Here is a 17,624-nt window from a genome sequence, read left to right as displayed (position 1 = left end):
TTCATTGATTCTAAGGCACACTTTTCTTTTTATAGTAACACTTCTGACATCAGAAAGCATCTTAAAGTTGATACTGTATTTATAACTTAATTGGTAGCACTTTTTCTTTCTAGGTGTTAGATTAAGTTATGGGCCTTACAATCGAAGGTTTTTTAGATTACATAAAATGTGTATGGTAAAGTGCATAGAACAGTACCTGGCATATACTAAGCAGTCAGTAAGTATTAACTAGCCTTATGTTTTGTTTATTTTGCTCTTGTAAAGGATGATTTCATATATAAATCTTTATATACAGTCCTAATATAAAATAATGTGTAGATGTGGAATAAATGGATCAAAGGGTTGGTATAAAATATTGAGGGGAGATTTATTAAACTAAGAAGAATAGATATGTGGGGTGAAAAATAGACCATTTGTCATGAAAATAAACTCTGTTAAACCATTATTGTACCATGTACCCTCTCTGACCTGTGTCAAATAATACAGTCTCTCTGATACTTAGTTTCTTTGAGGGATGATAATACCTGCTTTGCAGAATTGTGAGAATTAAAGAATATGTATATAAACTTTAAAATGTCTGGACTGACTATAAGAATATTTTACACTGAAGGCTATTTGGGACAACCAGGACATCTTTGACTTTCTTTTTCTCCCACCCCACATTAATTTATTAGCAAATCTTTCTAAGTATATTATAAATCCAACCATTCTTCCACTGTAACTGCCACTCTGTCGGCCCCTCTTCTGGATTATCATCCTAGTTTCCTTATGGCAGTCTGTGCCGCTTTCCTCGGAAAGGGATATTACAGACTATTCTCACCACAACAACCAGAGTGATCCTTTACAAAGGAAATCAAATCACATCACTCCTGTTGCAAACTCTCTGTCCCTCGTTTCACACAGTAACATTTTCTGGACCTCGACAGCCCCGTGTGCTGTAACATACCCCCCAGTCTCTTTAGTTCTGTTCTCCCCTTGCTCACTTTTTTCCGTCATAATTGCCTTCTCACTGTTTTCTAGAACATGCGAGGCATTCATTCTATGCGTACAACGTTCTTCCCTCGGATATCAACATAGCTTGCTTCTTCCCTTCTTTTAGACTTTGCATAAGTGTCACTTTCTCTTAAATCGTTCCTTGACCACCTATTTAAAATCCTAATTCTCCTCGTTACCTCTGGCTGCTCCTTATCCTACTTTTTAAAAAGCACTTATGACTTTAAAACATACTATAATTTTCTCAGTTTATTATTTTTTCTTTTGCTAGATTGTAAATGCCGTAAAATAAGGGCATGGATTATTTTCTGTTGACTGGGATTTTTCCCCAACTGATTAAACACCTGGCTTCATATTTGGTGCTCAGTAAATATTTATTGGATTTGTTTAATGAATGAATATTATTGCTACAACAATTATATATATATTGAATTCAATATTTATGGGCTTATTTAGTAGGAACTAAATAAATATTCAGGTGAATGGCATTTTGGTTGGATATCATGAATTACATGGCTTTTGAAGGAGAAATTTGCTAGCCATTAAAAAGTATTAATGTTATATTGCTAAGATGCACACATAAAAAGAAGGCATCAAATTCATTTTATTTATATGAAATTGTGTTATAAATGGGATTTTCAACATTGCCACACCTGTACATTTGAAGAATTTGCCCCATCTTTAACTACCACCCTTTTTATTCTCACTGTCCTAAAATCTCAACAGTGGTAGCCTTGGAAAGGAAAATGTTACAATAAACAATTTGGTAACTATTCTTATTTTTGGTGGGAGGGGGTAACTGTTCTTTAGGTATTATGTTTAGGGATAATCATATTCATTTAGTAGATGGAGTGTTGATGGGGCCACAGTATTTGTGGGGATATGATCTCCAAGTCATTTGTAAGCGTGCCTTTGGGATTTGGATGTGTTTAGTATGACAGGAGTCTGTGATAGGGTGAATGCTAACAAAAGGCTACATGTTAAAAAAAAAAAAACTACTTGGAGTTGTCACATACTGTCTCACAATCTGAAACCCTCTCTGAATATTCAGTTTATTCGCTTATCTTTATAGTTATTCATTTTCTAAGTAAAAATGTTTTGAACATACCTTACATGCAAAACATAGGTTCCGGGGCAGATGGTTCAGTTGGTTAGAGCACGAGCTCTCAACAACAAGGTTGCCGGTTCAATTCCCACATGGAATGGTGGGCTGTGCCCCCTGCAACTAAAGATTGAAAACTGCAACTGGACTTGGAGCTGAGCTGCGCCCTCCACAACTAGATTGAAGGGCAACAACTTGGAGCTGATGGGCCCTGGAGAAGCGCACTGTCCCCCAATATTCCCCAATAAAAAATTAAAAACAAAACAAAAAAATTGCCAGTTTAAAAAAAACTTAGTAGGTTCTGTGGAGGAGGATATAAAGGTGAATGAATAATTAGGAGACCACAATCAACAGTGTAGATGGAATGTTGAGACTACTTAATGGCACTTTTACTTCTGTTTATGGAAAAACATAGTAACAGAGCAGGATTAACATGAGTTGCCTATTCTGGGAAGTGTTCACAAAGGGTCACTAGACCATCTGCTACAAATTTTCTAGCAGGGGACTACAAAGTAGATACTAATTTTGATATTTAAGATTCTTTTATTAAAAAAAGTTCTAGGATCATGGAAAATTGTGAATTTTTTTGATAGCCTCTTTTTTATGGTCATAGTATCTTGACAGACTGAAACAAACATTCTTCTTGAATTTCATGTCCATTTTAGCTATGATACGAAGTTTCATGATACGAAGTTAACCATGAGTTAATGGTTTATTTTCAGAATCTTCCTCCCATGTTATTTTAGTGGCTGTTTCTCGGTTGTGTGGATTGCCTTTTATCTTATTAATAATCTCACTTTAATGCTAAATAAAACCACTTCCCATCAAATTTGATAATGACATACTTTATTTGTGCTGCTTAATAACAATATTCCTTTGCTTTGTTGGCCCTGCGTATTTAATTATTCTTCAGCAGGAGAGAGCTTTAATAATTGATACTTGAGGCAGTGAAGCTGATTAGTGTGTTGACTTAGCCATAGAGCTGACAAGTCCACAGAACAACTGCTACACTTGTGTAAATTTACTTGTGTTTCTAAGGCGACTGTTGATCCAGTGTTGTTCATGCACCACCCTGTCCTTATTATTTGGCTTGTTAAAGCTTTTTTTATAATGTTAATTTGCTTACCTGTGGTACTGAGGTTTTTTTCCCCCTCTCTTTTTAACAACTTCCTTTTCTTGCTCCTCTACGGTCACTCATCCAAACAAGCTTTCCTTTTATTTTTTTAATGTCTTCATTCTGCTTATCTTCAGCCATCTCTTAAACCATTATCTCTTATCTATCATATAAGAGATTGAGATAAGAGATATAATCTCTTATCTATCATAGCAGTCAGACTTTATGAGAGAGATACTCAATTTTACCTAGGTTTGTACTGCTTTTCCTTTACTATAATGGAAAATTAGTTTTCAGACACTTAGTTTATAAATATTAAGTATAATTTTCAAAAATACTTTTTGTTTTATACTGAAGTAGTCTAATTATAGGTAGTGATGTGTTTGTAAGAGAATGTATGTCTAGGAAAGAAAAGTTTTTTAAAAGAAAGGAAATGCTTAAAGTAATACAGAGCTAATTGTGTTTTTCTCATCTTTTACAGAGCTTTACAAAGTAACATGACTCTTGGTATTTGAGCTTTATAATATTTTTCTTTTATAAAAACCTTTATTTTCTGTAATTTGAAAATAAATTCTTGGGGGGAAAACTTGACCAGTAAGTTGTGATTATCAGAATGTACTTTATGACTGCATTTTCAAATGTAAACTTCTTTTGTTCTCTTTGTCTTTTGTTTATCATATCCTGAAATTATTAGGGTCAAGAAGTTACCAGGGTTTTTTTAAGGATCATATTATTTCAGAGATGTGTTGTTTATTCTATGTGATGAATGGTAAACCCCATCTCTGATGTAAGATAGAATTTCCAGATATGAAATTTTAAGATCAAATATTTTAATTTTCTTATATAATGAGGCAATAAAAATAGTGATGTCAGCACTTCACCTGCTACTATAGGGTCTGCTTTACCTATGCATTATTTTAGGCATATTCTTTTTTTAAAAGCTCTTCCTGTTACTATTGAAAGATCTGGAATTATCAAACTTCAATGGTTTTATTTTGAAGACTGGAGGACTCTGCAGTGTTCACCATTTCTTTATTATTATAGTTTATATATTTTATTTGGCTACATTAAATATGATAGTTAAGATGTTGCATTAATTTATTTAAAATGCCATATAAATTTAAGCTCAATTTTCCAATTTTTCTATGCTTGAATATTTAATCACTTTTTTTTTTTTTTTAATTGGGGAAGGGAACAGGACTTTATTGGGGAACAGTGTGTACTTCCAGGACTTTTTCCAAGTCAAGTTGTTGTCCTTTCAATCTTGATTGTAGAGGGCACAGCCCAGTTCAGCTCCAGGTCTAGTTGCCGTTGTTAGTTGCAGGGGGCGCAGCCCACCATCCCTTGCAGGACTCGAGGAATTGAACTGGCAACCTTGTGGTTGAGAGCTGGCGCTCCAACCAACTGAGCCATGCGGGAGGCAGCTCAGTTCAAGGTACCGCGTTCAATTCTAGTTGCAGGGGGTGGAGCCCACCATCCCTTGCAGGACTCCAGCAATTGAACTGACAACCTTGTGGTTGAGAGCCCACTGGCCTGTGTGGAATCGAACTGGCAGCCTTCGGTGTTAGGAGCACGAAGCTCCAACCGCCTGAGCCCCCGGGCCGGCCCCTAATTACATTTTTAGATTAAATTTTTCTTTTACAGTTACAAGTCCAAATAGTAATTCAAAGGTTAAGAATAAAGTTTTTAAAAATCTGCTAAGTGAATAATTTTCTTATTTTTCAAAATTGATTTATCATTTAACCATGAGAAGAATTAGGCTCTCTGCAAATTTAGGGAACACGGTCCACAAAAGACTACCCTCACTTCTGACACCAATTATACTTTCTGGGAGGTTTCCAAAGCCACTCTCAGGTCCCATAATTTGCTAGAAGGACTTACAGAACTCACTGGAAGCTGTTATACTTATGGTTAGTGGTTATTACAGGGAAAGGATATAAATTTAAATCAGCCGAAGGAAAAAACACACACATCGGGCACAGTTTGGGGAAGTAACCAAACACAGAGCTTCCGTGGAGTCAAGACGTTACTTTTCCCAGCATCAATATGTGACAGTATTCATGGAGTATGTCACACCGGGAAGCTCACCTGTGCTTTGGTGGTTATATTTCTTATTGAGGGGGCTCTTTTATGTGGGCCCAATTGATTGCCCTTGAAGCTTATCTCAGGCTCCAGTCTCCAGCTCCTCCAGGCATTCCCAAAAGCCCCTCCCCTAAATCACATTGTTGGTGTTTTAGGTGTAGCCAGCCCCCACCCTAAGTGACTCAAAGCCCCCAGGTTAAAAAAAGACTCTTCTCTCAGGCCTGACCTTCTAGGGGCTTAGAGATTACCTCCCAAAAGGAGAGGGCAAAAACCTGACCTCTCTGGCCAACGTTAAGTTCTTTACTATGCAAACTGTGAGCCAATCTATTGGGTGGGTAATATTAAAAGGAGTTGGTCATGTGCTAATTCTGATATTTTTGAAAGACTTCTGTAGAAGTAAAAATGCTTCTTAGTAGTCTCTGTAGTGTCTTAGTAACTTGAAGTTACTCTACATTGTTAAGTAGGAATTTGAGATTTCTTGTAGTTTTGTCTTCCACTCAAAAAGGAAGAATTGTCTGTTTCACTTCTGGTTAAAGATCTCTGGGGCAGGACCTGGTATGTAGGATTTACTTTATTAATAAACTGGACAGGTGATTAATGCATAGCTAGGTAGAAAGCCACGTACTTGACACTGCTATGGGAAATGGGGGGATACAATCAAGCACAAGGCACAATAATCGGACCTCAAAGTAGCTGAGAAAAAACTTTGTGTACATATTTGACCAAATGTGTGATACTGACAGTTATACATATGAAGAATATATTATGTGAAGTGTACTAAAATCCTAGAACCATACACATTTTAATGTTGAAAGACAATAAAAATTAAGCTCAACCTCTTCACTTTTAGGATAGAAAAAATGTCAGGGTTGTGGTATTACTTATCTGTGACCAATAGGTGGGATTGGATGTGTAATGAAGGGATAGTGTTTGAGGCAGGAATATAGCATAAAAAGAGGCAGGAATAAATAGGATGTATTTGGGGGAAATTACAAGACAGGAGTGTTACTGTGAATAGGAGGTCCAGATTAGAAAGAGCTTTTAATTGGCATCACAGTACATTTAGACTTGATTCAGTAAGCAACAAGAAATAATTTCATGTTAATGGTTGATTGGAGATTTATTTGTTAGGAAACTAGGTGTGGAGTTCATTGAATAAGGTAGAAATAGGAAGAACCATGACTAACTCACTTCTCTCCTCAAACTGAAACGGCATGTGTGCATTAAGAAGACTAAAATCAACCTTTTGGACTGATTCTTAGCTGACAAGCCTTGCCTGGGTCTGTATTAACAGTTTGACACCAGCTCTAGATGCCTTTTAGGTAGTAACCTCATGTGTCTCCATCAGAGTGCTTTCCTGAAAATTGTTCTTTCTAGCTTTTTTATATTGAAATTATAAAGTAAAAGTTGGTTCCTCACAGCAGATAACTTTGGATGGTAGAAAGGGGTTTTGCACTTCGGGCTCTCTTATCCTTCTCTTTAAATGTCTGACTTGGTGATGCTGCTTTTATTCTTGTTTCTTATCAATCTGTCTTTTAGCTCCTTTGGTAGAATTCTCATTTGCTTCTCCATTGAGCTGTTGTATCCCTTTGTATTTTATTTAGGAGAGGCTATTATATTTTCTACAAAAAAAAAATTTTTTTTCATTTTAAGAAGAACTGTTTGCGCATAACTTAAAGTTGTATTATTTTTTTGGTGTATCTTGTTTGCCTTTTGAGTCTTTCCTTCCTTTTCCTTACATATGTGTTCCCGTAAGGAATACCATTCACGTGGTTGTTTTTGAATGTTTCTTGTCTTTCTGGACCACCATTGTATAGAAGGGATGAGCTCTGAGAATGAGCTTTGGTATTTGACAACTTGACCAATTTTATTATCTGCGCTTGAGGGTTTAGCACAGGTGATGGCAATGACTAGTTTAGGCGAGCAAGAAGTCTCTCAAGTCAGTAGGAGTCCTCTGGCTCAGAATGGTGTATTTCTTGTCACAGTTGGTTTTTTGTGTGGTTGTTTTTTGTTTTTTTAAATTTTTATTTTGAAAACATTAGGGATTCACAGCAAGTTGTAAAGATACTGTAGAGAGGTCCTGTGTACCCTTCAATTTCCCCCAATGGTTACATCTTAATTGTAGTCCACTATCAAAACAAGGGCATTGACATTGATACAATGCCTTTGTATAATTGTTTCATTTTATTACATGTGTAGAGTCATGTAATTGTCACCATAATCAAGGTACAGAATTAATCCATCACCACAAAGATTTCCCTTTGGTACCCTTTTATAATGATATAACTATTACTATCTCCAACCATTCCTGCCTGGTGGCAACCACTGGTCTGTTTTCCATCTCTATAATTTTGTCAATCTGAGAATGTTATGTAAATGCAATCATAGAACATGTGAGTTTTTATTTTGAGCATGTAATCTTTTGAGCTTGCTGTGTATGTTTAGTTTTTTAAGAAACCATCAAACTATTTCCAGAGTGGCTGTACCATTTTACATTCCTATCAACAATGTATGAGAAATCCAGTTTCTTCCACATCCTCACCTGCATTTGATATTGTAATTTTTAATTTTAATTATTCCAATAGGTGTGTGATATGGTCTTAATTTTCATTTGAAGTCATCTTTTTATGGTTTTAATTTGCATATCCTTAATGACTAATGATAGCATCTTTTCATATGCTTATTGGCCATTTGTATATCGTCTTCGTAGAAATGTCTGTTGAAGTTTTTGCCTATTTTTTAATTGGGTTATTTGTCTTTTTATTATTGAGTTGTAAGAGTTTATATGTTCTGGATGCCAGTCTCTTGTCAGATACATGATTTGCAAATATTCCCTCTCATTCTCTGGCTTGTCTTCATTTTCTTGATGGTGTCCTTTGAATTACAAAAATATTTTATTTTTAATGAAGTACAATTTATCTGTGTTTTTTTTTTTCTTTTGTCACTTGTGCTTTTGGTGTCAAAAAGCCATTTCTTAACCCAAAGCCATGAAGATTTACTCCTGTGTTTCCTTCTAAGAGTTTTATAGTTTTACATTTAGATACAGACCTTTTTGGAGTTAATTTTTGTATATGGTGTGAGGAAGGGGTCCCATCTTTTGTATTTAGAGTACATAGTTTAGATGTATAATTTAGTTTTGACTATTATTTTTGACTCTGTGTAAGTGCAATGACATAGTATGTATTCTTTTGTGACCGACTTCTTATGTTTGTCATCTGTATTAGTGTGTAGAGCAGTAGTTCATTCTCATTGCTATAAATCATGCATTTATACAAATTTATTTATTCATAGATGACATTTGGTTGTTTCCAGTTTGGCTAGTAGAAATAATGCTGCTGAGAACATTCTCACATGTTTAGGTGCACATAAGCAGGCAATCTCTTGAGTGTATCCATAGGAATAGAATACATAGGGATCTTAAGATATTCATATAGTCAAATTTAGTATATTGGGTCAGTTTTCCAAAGTTGTCCCAATTTACACTCCCTTTAGCAACATGCAAGAGTTCTGTTGCTTTACGTTCTTATAACACTTGCTATTTCAGCCTTTTTGACATGCCAGTATTTCATTGTGGTTTTAACTTTCATTTCCCTGATGACCAATGAGGTTAAGCATCCTTTCATATATGTTTATTTGATATGGTATTAGTCATTTCAATATGGCTGAGATAAAAGCATTCATTTCTTGTTCACTTATAATGTTAGTGGTTGTTGCAGAGCTATTTGTGTTCTATTCTGGGAATCAGGCTGAAAGAGCAGCTGTTATTTGGGATATGCTCTTGTTTCAGAGGGAAAGAGGAAAAAACTAGCAGAAACTCCTAATACCTTCTGAAGCTTCTGCTTAGATGTCGTGTAGGTCATGTCCATTCATATTCTATAGGCCAGTGCATATCATAAAACCATGCTCAATGTCAGCAGGCCAGGGACCTATTGTATTGTTATCTCACAGGAAGCATTAAAAGTCACATGGCCATGGATGGGGATGAATCGTCCTTTCACAGAAAAAGGAGAGGGCACAAAATAATCTGGAACAGTAATAAAGTTTGGCACTTTATTTGTGAGGTGCCTGCTCAACTGTCTTGTCGTTTTCTGTTCTTCACTTTTTCTTATTCTTTGTGGAGTTTTTCTTTTTCCTCCTCCTTTTCTTTTCTTAGTTATGGATATACAACTTTTGTTGATTACATGTACTGCAGATATTTACTCCGATTCTACGACTTTCCTTTTTACTCTCCTAATGATGTCTTGTTAAGTAAAATATTTTAATTGAGATGTAATTCACATATATTAGTTTCAGGTATACAACATAATGATTCAATATTTGTATGTATTGTAAATCAAATTCTGAATTTCAGTGTTGTCTAGTATACCAGTATTTTCCTTTGTTTTTGTTTCTTGTTTAGTAAATCTTTCCGTATTCTAAGATTATGAAGATACTCTTTTCTGTTATCTTCCAGAGTCTATAGTTTTTTTACATTTCAATCTGTAAACCACCTAGAATTAATTTTAGCTGACATTTTAACGTACTCCTTCAGGTCTAAAAAAGAGCTAAAGTGATCTCTTAAGTGGTTTCTAAGATCAAATTAATTCAATTTACATACAGAAACATTGATACTAAACTCACATACATGTAGAAAATATATCTATCAGTAACAACATATTTTACCGAATTCCTCTTTTTAAAAAACATGTTTGGCATGCTTAAGTTTTTTACTACACTTAAAATTGCAAAAATTCCCCTTTCCGTATCTGCAGGTAGTCAGTAAACAAAGTCTGTCTTTGGCTTCTAAAGTCTGTATTTCAGATATTATCAGGAAGACCTATGCTTTAACTCAGGCTGTAATTCTCGTCTTTCTGGAAGTTAAGATTTTCAATTTTATTTTATCTTACAAGCTTACTTAATTTCTTCCTCTTGTCCCAGGCTGTCTCTATAAACTTCTAGTGAAAGAACCAAAGGGAATAATTTCTGGATTTGTAATACAGAAATTGTTTAAATAATTGTACGTCTGTTATGCAAACACGTTGGTAGTTTGCCTTTCTTCAGCAAAGACTGAAGTTGTTCCCTACAGAACTGGTACTTAAACCTAAACATTAAATATCTGTTGTAGCACTATTGCTACTCTGTTTTTAGGATAGTTTGGGTATTAAGTTTTACCATCTAGTAATTCAAAATATTTTTTCTTAAAGATTGACCAAGTTAAACAAACTACCATTTTCAATAGGTTTTAACTTTGTACACGGTATTTATTGTCCTTCCTAAAAGTAAACTTTTAAATCTTTTTTTTTTTTTTTTAATTTTAAATCTTGGTAATAGGTCTTATAGTTAACATGAAAAGGCTTGTCTGGCTCGTCTTTTGGCAGTGACCATTCAGTTTTGGAATTGGTCAAAACCCTTACCTGAAAAAATAGAGTAAATTACTTACATAGTAGTTGTTTAAGAAACAGTACATATTAAAGATAATTTGGAAGATTAATGAATGAGAAATCACTGAATATAAAGGACTTGGCCACAATAGAAATAAACTGCATCTTTGTGTTCAACTTAAAAAAAATAGAAAAAGAAGGTATCAAAAGTTAGGATTTTGGGGGAGTGCTGCACAAAATGCGTGCAAATATTTAAAAATATATTACAAAAACTTAACATACTTAACACACTAAATACACTTAAAACATAATTAATATACTAAATGTACTTAAAAATATACTACAGAAACATGTCAGGATGCAACCCCTAACTGTGGTTTCTGGTACTTCAAATGTAACATTTCAGAGGATTGGGTTTAATCAAAAAAGGGTGCAGGATTATGCCCCCAATTATGTGATGGCTGTTCTGTTTTTTTAACAACTTACAATCATGTAGATGTGCAGTAATTATTCTTTATTATAAAGTTCACTTCCACTGTTAGCGTTTGTGATTCTTAAGGACTACCCCTCAAATACCCTGATATGCAGATGAAGTAATGTTAACTTTTAATATTTTTAGTAGTGAATATGGATCATTATCCGAGACTTGCTATATTAATAGAATGTTGTTCTTGCTTTTTAGCGGGGATCTGATGAGCTACTTTCTTCTGGCATCATTAACGGACCTTTTACCATGAACAATTCTACTTCTTCTACAGGTGTGTATGGTGAGTTTTCATTTTTTTTCAAAATCTGAAATTTTTTCTTTCCATGGTCTTGCAAAAAATTTTTTTTACAATGTTCTTATTTTGCTCTTCTTATAAACATGTTGAAGTGCCATTATTTATGTATAACGAAACTAAAATTTATTGCATTAAAGTTCAAATTAAGAGTTACAGCTCTCTTAAATTTTAAGGATTAATTTGGATCTAATTCAATAATTCTGTGTTTGATTGATGTTCTGTGTGTTACACAGTTGTGAGAAAACTATCATTGAGTTGGTGACTCTGAGCCATTGTGTAAAAGAGCTAGATAGAAACTCTTGTGCTGAATGATGATGGATTTAGACTAGAAGTATTAAAATTTTAAGATGACGTGATTTTTAAAAATTGAAACAATTTACACCTCATAAGATATATGATTTAAAATATTTTTGAAAATGTGGGTACTGTAAAATGAGTTGAAGTGTAATACTGGAAGGAGAGTGAGCAGTTAAGAGGCTGTTGCTCTGTAGGCCATGCTTGTAAGGGAATTTGTACTGTAGTAGTAGCAGTTGTGATGGAGAGAATTAGAGAACTTAAGAAGTTGAAATTGATAATTATTGGTAGTTACTGTTTGGTAATTAAGAGATTCCATTGATGATTTCCAGGTTTTGGACTCGGATAATTGGAGAGATGGTGGTGCCACTCATTTATATTAGAAAATATAGGAAGAACAGAGTTGGAAAACACAGCAGGTTCAGAATTTTATATATTGAGTTTGAGGAAACATCCAGATGGAAGTCTCAGGTAGACAATGGGTTCTTCTGATCTCAACATCACGAGAGAAATTTGGAAGTGAAATATCATACACAGTTGACAGCTGAAGCAATGAAAGTGAAGTGTCAGAAAAGATGAGATTTTTACCCAGGTGGTTTTGGAGTTACAGAGAGTTAGAGAATGAGTGGACCTGACTTTCCAGACCCTGAGCTACATGGGGTTTGGGGAGAGTGACCAGTCTTTATGTGAGGACTCTATAAGAGAATTGGACTAGGTTCAATTAAGGCAAAAGGTGGAAAGAAAATTCAGGGAAGAGATTAAGAATATATGGGAATTGGTCAACCATGGTACATCACTCTAGAGAACTAAATGGAAAGATTTTGTTGGCAGGGCAGCAGCAGCGGATTTGTTCATGTAGAAATGTCAACAAACAGTAATATGCGCATGAAACAAAAGCAAAGTAGCTTTCTCACAGTTGAGCTGACATCAGAATCACCTGGAGGGCTTGTTAAAGCACAGTTGCTGAGTCCATCCCCAGAATTTCTAATTCAGTAGATCAGAAGTGGGCCCTGCGAATTTGCATTTGCACTATATCCCAGGTAAAGAAGATGCTGCTATTCGAGGGACCTATACTTTGAGAACTACTGGGCAAAGGAAATGCTAGAATCTGAAGTTCCTAAACCTGGTTATCCTTTTGATATCCTTTTGATCTGGTAGGCTTTTATAAAAATTCCTGCCCATATTCCCCAGTATTACAGTACATCTAGAGGGGGTCCCTTGTGTGTTCTTTAAAAACTGAGGTCAGTTGGCTTCTTAGGTGATGTTTACGAAGTAGTGGGATGGATAACCAGAAAGACTTAACACCTTGGTTGATTGATTACTTAGGAAAAGAAAGAAATACAAGATGTGAGTTTAGCAGGCAGCAGCAGTTTGTTGTATTTTGTTTTTATGTTTTGAATTTCTTCTTGTATGCCGTTTCCTTTCTAGGTTCAGGGTTTCTTCCTGAAGCACATCCTCTTTAGTAGCTATTTCAGCAAAGCTCTATAAATGGTAAACTCTCCCACTGACTGAAAATGTTTATTTCATTATTCCTATTGAATGATAGTTAGCTATTTAGAATTCTAAGTTGATAGTTATTTTCTCTCAGCATTTTGTACTGTTCTATGATTCTTTTGGCTTCTGTTGTTGAGAAGTCTTGTCAGTTTAAGTTTTTTGTAAATTGTATTCTCTGTAGTTATTCTTAACATTTTTTCTATATTTTTGTTGTCGTTTTGCTACTTATGTCTAGGTATGGGTCATAGATTCTCAATCCTGGATGCTCACTATAATAACTTGGGAAACACTGAAGAAAATACAGATGCCTTGACTTACCCTACACCACTTCCAAAATCTCTGTGGGCAGGGAGTCTAGGCAGTTTTTTTATTTGTTTTTAAAGTTTCTTAGGTGATACATCTGTGGTGCAGCCAGGGTTGAGACCATTGCTGGAGACTTCGTTTATCCTGCTTAGGAGTGCCCAGCTCTCCACAGAATTGCCTCCTTGTGGAACTCCAGTTAGATATGTATAGGACCACGTCATTCAGTCCTGCATTTGTTTTAACCTCTTATGTTTATTGTCATCTCTCCTTCCTTCAGCTCTTGTATTTTGGATAATTTCCGAAAATCACTTTTTGATTCACTCATCTGTTAAGCTTCATCTAATGTGCTGTTTAATTCTTCTATTGAGTATTTGCTTTCAGGGCTAAGCTTCACATTTTACAATTATGGAGTTCTTGGGAGTTTAATATTCCTGTTTTTTTGTATCTGCTAAATATTTGCTTATGGTATATTATGTTTCCTTGTGCAGATTCATAATTTTTGGTTGTGAGATAATCTTTAGCTGAATTGTTTTTTTCTTCCGTGAGAATCTCCAGGGTAGTTTTGTGTTTGAACTGCTAGACTTTTTATGGTATCACTAGCCCCTAACATGTTCTAATGCATGTGTTAAGTTATTGCCTTGGGGATTTCTGTACCAAAAGGAAAGAGAAAATTCAGATATTCACATTTCTCTATCAAGATCCCTGAACCTTGTTACATACCTCTAGTAGATGGGAAATTTTTAATTTACCTTTCACTGAGGGGCAGTATCCTGCTGAGGGGCTTAGCTATTGACACCTAGAAATTTCACTTTTTTTTTTTTTTTTTTTGAGGTCATTTATATATTAAAAAATTTTTTGTAATATTTGACCTAATATTTGCAGTTCTCTAAAAGCTTGCTGCCTATGCTGTTCATTTGGCTGTCAGTCAGTGGAAAATGTGGGAATTATTGGCCAGGTACATATAAGATACAATTTTTATCACCATTCCATTTTATATCTTGCAGTAAATCCACAAATCCATAATTCTGAATTAATTTAACTTGCAAAGTTTCCTCTCCATGTGTAAACAGTAAAGTGACAGGTGTTAACATGTTGACTCCATTAATAGAACTTTGCAAACAGTTAAATTATATAAGTTTTATCATCTACGAACACTAGAGAATCAGTTATTGTCCAGTAATGGTTTAATATTGAATCCTTTCAATAGAATCCCAGTAAGTCATTCTATCAGAAATGAAATATCTGACACTAATGAAGATTCAGTGTAAAAAATTCAACATTAAAGATAAAACATTTTTTGGAGGTAATAATACAAATACAAAATTTGGTACAGCACAATGTCATGGTAAAAACATGATGGAAGAAGTTAGGAGATATTGTTGTCTGTGAAAAAGTCGTGAAAAGATTCAGTTTCTCACTGGTTGACTTTCAGATGTAACCACTGTATGTGTGGTAGTTCATAAATTATTAGCTGAGATCTTGGCAAAAATTGGAGTTAAAAAAAATTGTATTCTACTAAGCTTATTCTGGCTTATTTCACATTATTAATTTTCAAAAGTGAGGATATTAAATTGTACAAGATTCTGAAACAGTGGTGCCAAATTGTGACTGTCCCAGGTAAACTGGGACATATGGTAATTCTACTTAGATATTAGTCATTAATATTTCTTCAGAAATATATATTAGCTTATTGCGGATATATCTTCTTCCATATGAACTTTAAATTATTTCATCTAGTTCTAAAACAAATAATTCCTCATCCCACAATATTTCCTGAAAAAATCTTAAACATTTTGATTAGAATTATGTTAAATTTATATCTTAATGTGAAATGTCGGTCTTTTGGTGGTATTATCTTTCCATCTGGGAACATGGCATGTGATTCCATGTTTTTAGGTCTTATTTTGTGTTCTTTGATAATTTTGAAAATGTTTTTCACTTTTCTTTATAAATCATACGTATTTCCTCTTACATTTAATCTTAGGAATTTGGGCAGAGACTATTTATTGTGTACCCCAATACTTTTCCATTTGCTTTATTAACAAAACCCTAATTTTCATGTGGGCACATTGCCACCAGGATTAAGTGACTATTTTTCCAGTCTTCCTTATAGCTTAGGTGTGGTCATGTGATTAAGTCCTGGCTAATGAGATATAAATGGAAATGTTACTTCTGGGGTTTCTCTACATGGGTACACTATTTTTTCTCTATTATACTGCTACCTGCAGGAATTCCAACTTCCATCTTAGATCATGAGGATGAGGGCTGTACCCTAACAGAGACAACTGGAGCCTGAGTCACTGAAAACTTTCTGTGTCACCATTCCAGACCTGGAAATTCTACATTTAGACTTTTTACATGAATGAGAAATTAACCTTTTTTCTTAAATAGTGGTTATTTCAAATATGTTAGTATTATATGCAGAACTGTGAGCTCAGAGAAAAGTGAACAAATGAGGTGAGCCCTATAATCATCCTGGCTTTTTCCCTAAGCTGTGTGTAAGGAGAGGGGAACCTAAGCAAACATGGAAGAATTGCTGAGTCGAAGACTTGGAGATGCGAGTTTGGGAAGGCTGAGGCAGCTGGGAGATATGGAGACAAAGTATGGGAGAGAAGGGAGCTCTGTGAGAAAAGGGCTCCAGGAATCTGCCTTTGAATCTAATGCTGAATATTAAGCCACACATGTTACCAGTAGGGGTACACCAGCTTGTCAATTCAATACCAATAGAAATCCCCAATTTGGGGTATTCAGTTCAAACAGCTCAACTGTGGTACAGCATGGCTGTGAGAACAGTTGGGTTACAGAGCAGCATGGCTGCAAGGTGGCCCTGAGGCCAGGCCCCTCTTCATCTAGACAGCTCTGCTCGGCTCTGGTCTGGTCTGTCCTGTCCTGTCCTGTCCTGCTCTTCTCTGCCTATTCTTCTCCACTCTGATCTGGAGAAACATCTTTGGTGTTTCATCTTCAGTGTTTCAGCTCTAACAGGGAAACATAGTCTTTGGTAGAAAGGTACAGTGCACTCTCTGAGCCAGATGGGAGCTGACTTACATAGACAGAACTTCCCACCCATTGTCCCTGATTGGTCCATACTTATGCAAATGAGGACTCCAAATCCTCTCAGTTTGATTGGTCCAAAAGACACTGTCCTGATTGGTCACAATGGAACTGCTCTGACTGGTCAGTGCAGATGCTGATGGGGATATAGCTGTATAGCTCCAATTGGACATCCTATTGGTTGAAATACTATTCCAAGAATTTCTTTATAAGGGCTAGCTCAGATGGCAGGAGCACAGTGCAGACAGTTGGTACAGGCTTCTCCCTAGAATGCGGTTTGCGTGAGAGGCCCCTGTTTAGAAATGGCTGCTAGGCTCTTGTTGAGTTTGATCTCAGTTAGCCACCAGGAGCCCTTCTTAGTAGGTACTTTCTTTCTTAGGGTCCACATACATGCTCTATCTTAAAGTCTAAACACACACTAACAAAGCTTATAAACAAGTTCCAAAACAATTACCTGATCTGAAATTAACAGTTAGTTTCCAGAAAAGAGTCTGGCACTTTAAAGGGATAAAACAAATTCTAGTGCTTACAATGTTGAGCATTCAATAGAAAATTGCCAAACATGTTTAGAAAACCACAAAATTGTAATGCATAGTCAGGAGAAAAATCAGTCAACAGAAACAGACCTAGAAAATGACAGAGAAAATGAAATTAGCAGCTTTGGACTTTGAAACAGTTATTAAAAGTATGTTCAAGGATTTAAAGTAAAACAGCATAACAAGAAGAAAAATGAAAGATAAAATCAAACGGAACTTCTAGAGATAAAACTTAATGTCTGAAAACAGTACCAGACATGGCATTAACAGCACATTATATTCTGCAGAAGAAGTGATCAGTGAATTTGAAAACAGCAATAGAAACTAAAGCACACAGACCCCCCCCAAAACAAAGACTGAAAAAGAAATGAACAGAGCCTTAGTAATCTGTAGAACAATATCAGGTGGTCTACACATAATGTATAATTGAAGTTCCAGAAAAAAAGATGGGGGAGGGGAAGCATAAGTTTATCTGAAGAAATAATGACTAAAAATGGTCCCAATATGGTGGAA

The 17,624-nt window shown here is 35.3% G+C and overlaps 1 protein-coding gene across 7 annotated transcripts in view; it reads left to right on the top strand.

Moving 5' to 3' along the window:
* Positions 1-17,624, top strand: part of PTBP3 (polypyrimidine tract binding protein 3) — a 99,680-nt gene that overhangs the window by 27,066 nt on the left and 54,990 nt on the right. For 4 of the 7 annotated variants that reach the window (XM_074330840.1, XM_019749548.2, XM_019749546.2 and 1 more), the window contains one exon: positions 11,334-11,418. In XM_074330840.1, coding sequence (XP_074186941.1) covers positions 11,416-11,418 — 3 coding nt within the window. In that variant the 5' untranslated portion in view covers positions 11,334-11,415. The remainder of the gene's footprint in view (positions 1-11,333; positions 11,419-17,624) is intronic. The other 3 variants (XM_074330839.1, XM_019749549.2, XM_019749547.2) reach the window with 1 other exon arrangement.

The sequence above is a fragment of the Rhinolophus sinicus genome, linkage group LG04 (genome assembly GCF_036562045.2).
Source record: "Rhinolophus sinicus isolate RSC01 linkage group LG04, ASM3656204v1, whole genome shotgun sequence".
NCBI classification, from domain to species: Eukaryota; Metazoa; Chordata; class Mammalia; order Chiroptera; family Rhinolophidae; genus Rhinolophus; species Rhinolophus sinicus.
This window is presented reverse-complemented; position numbering and strand designations above follow the sequence as displayed.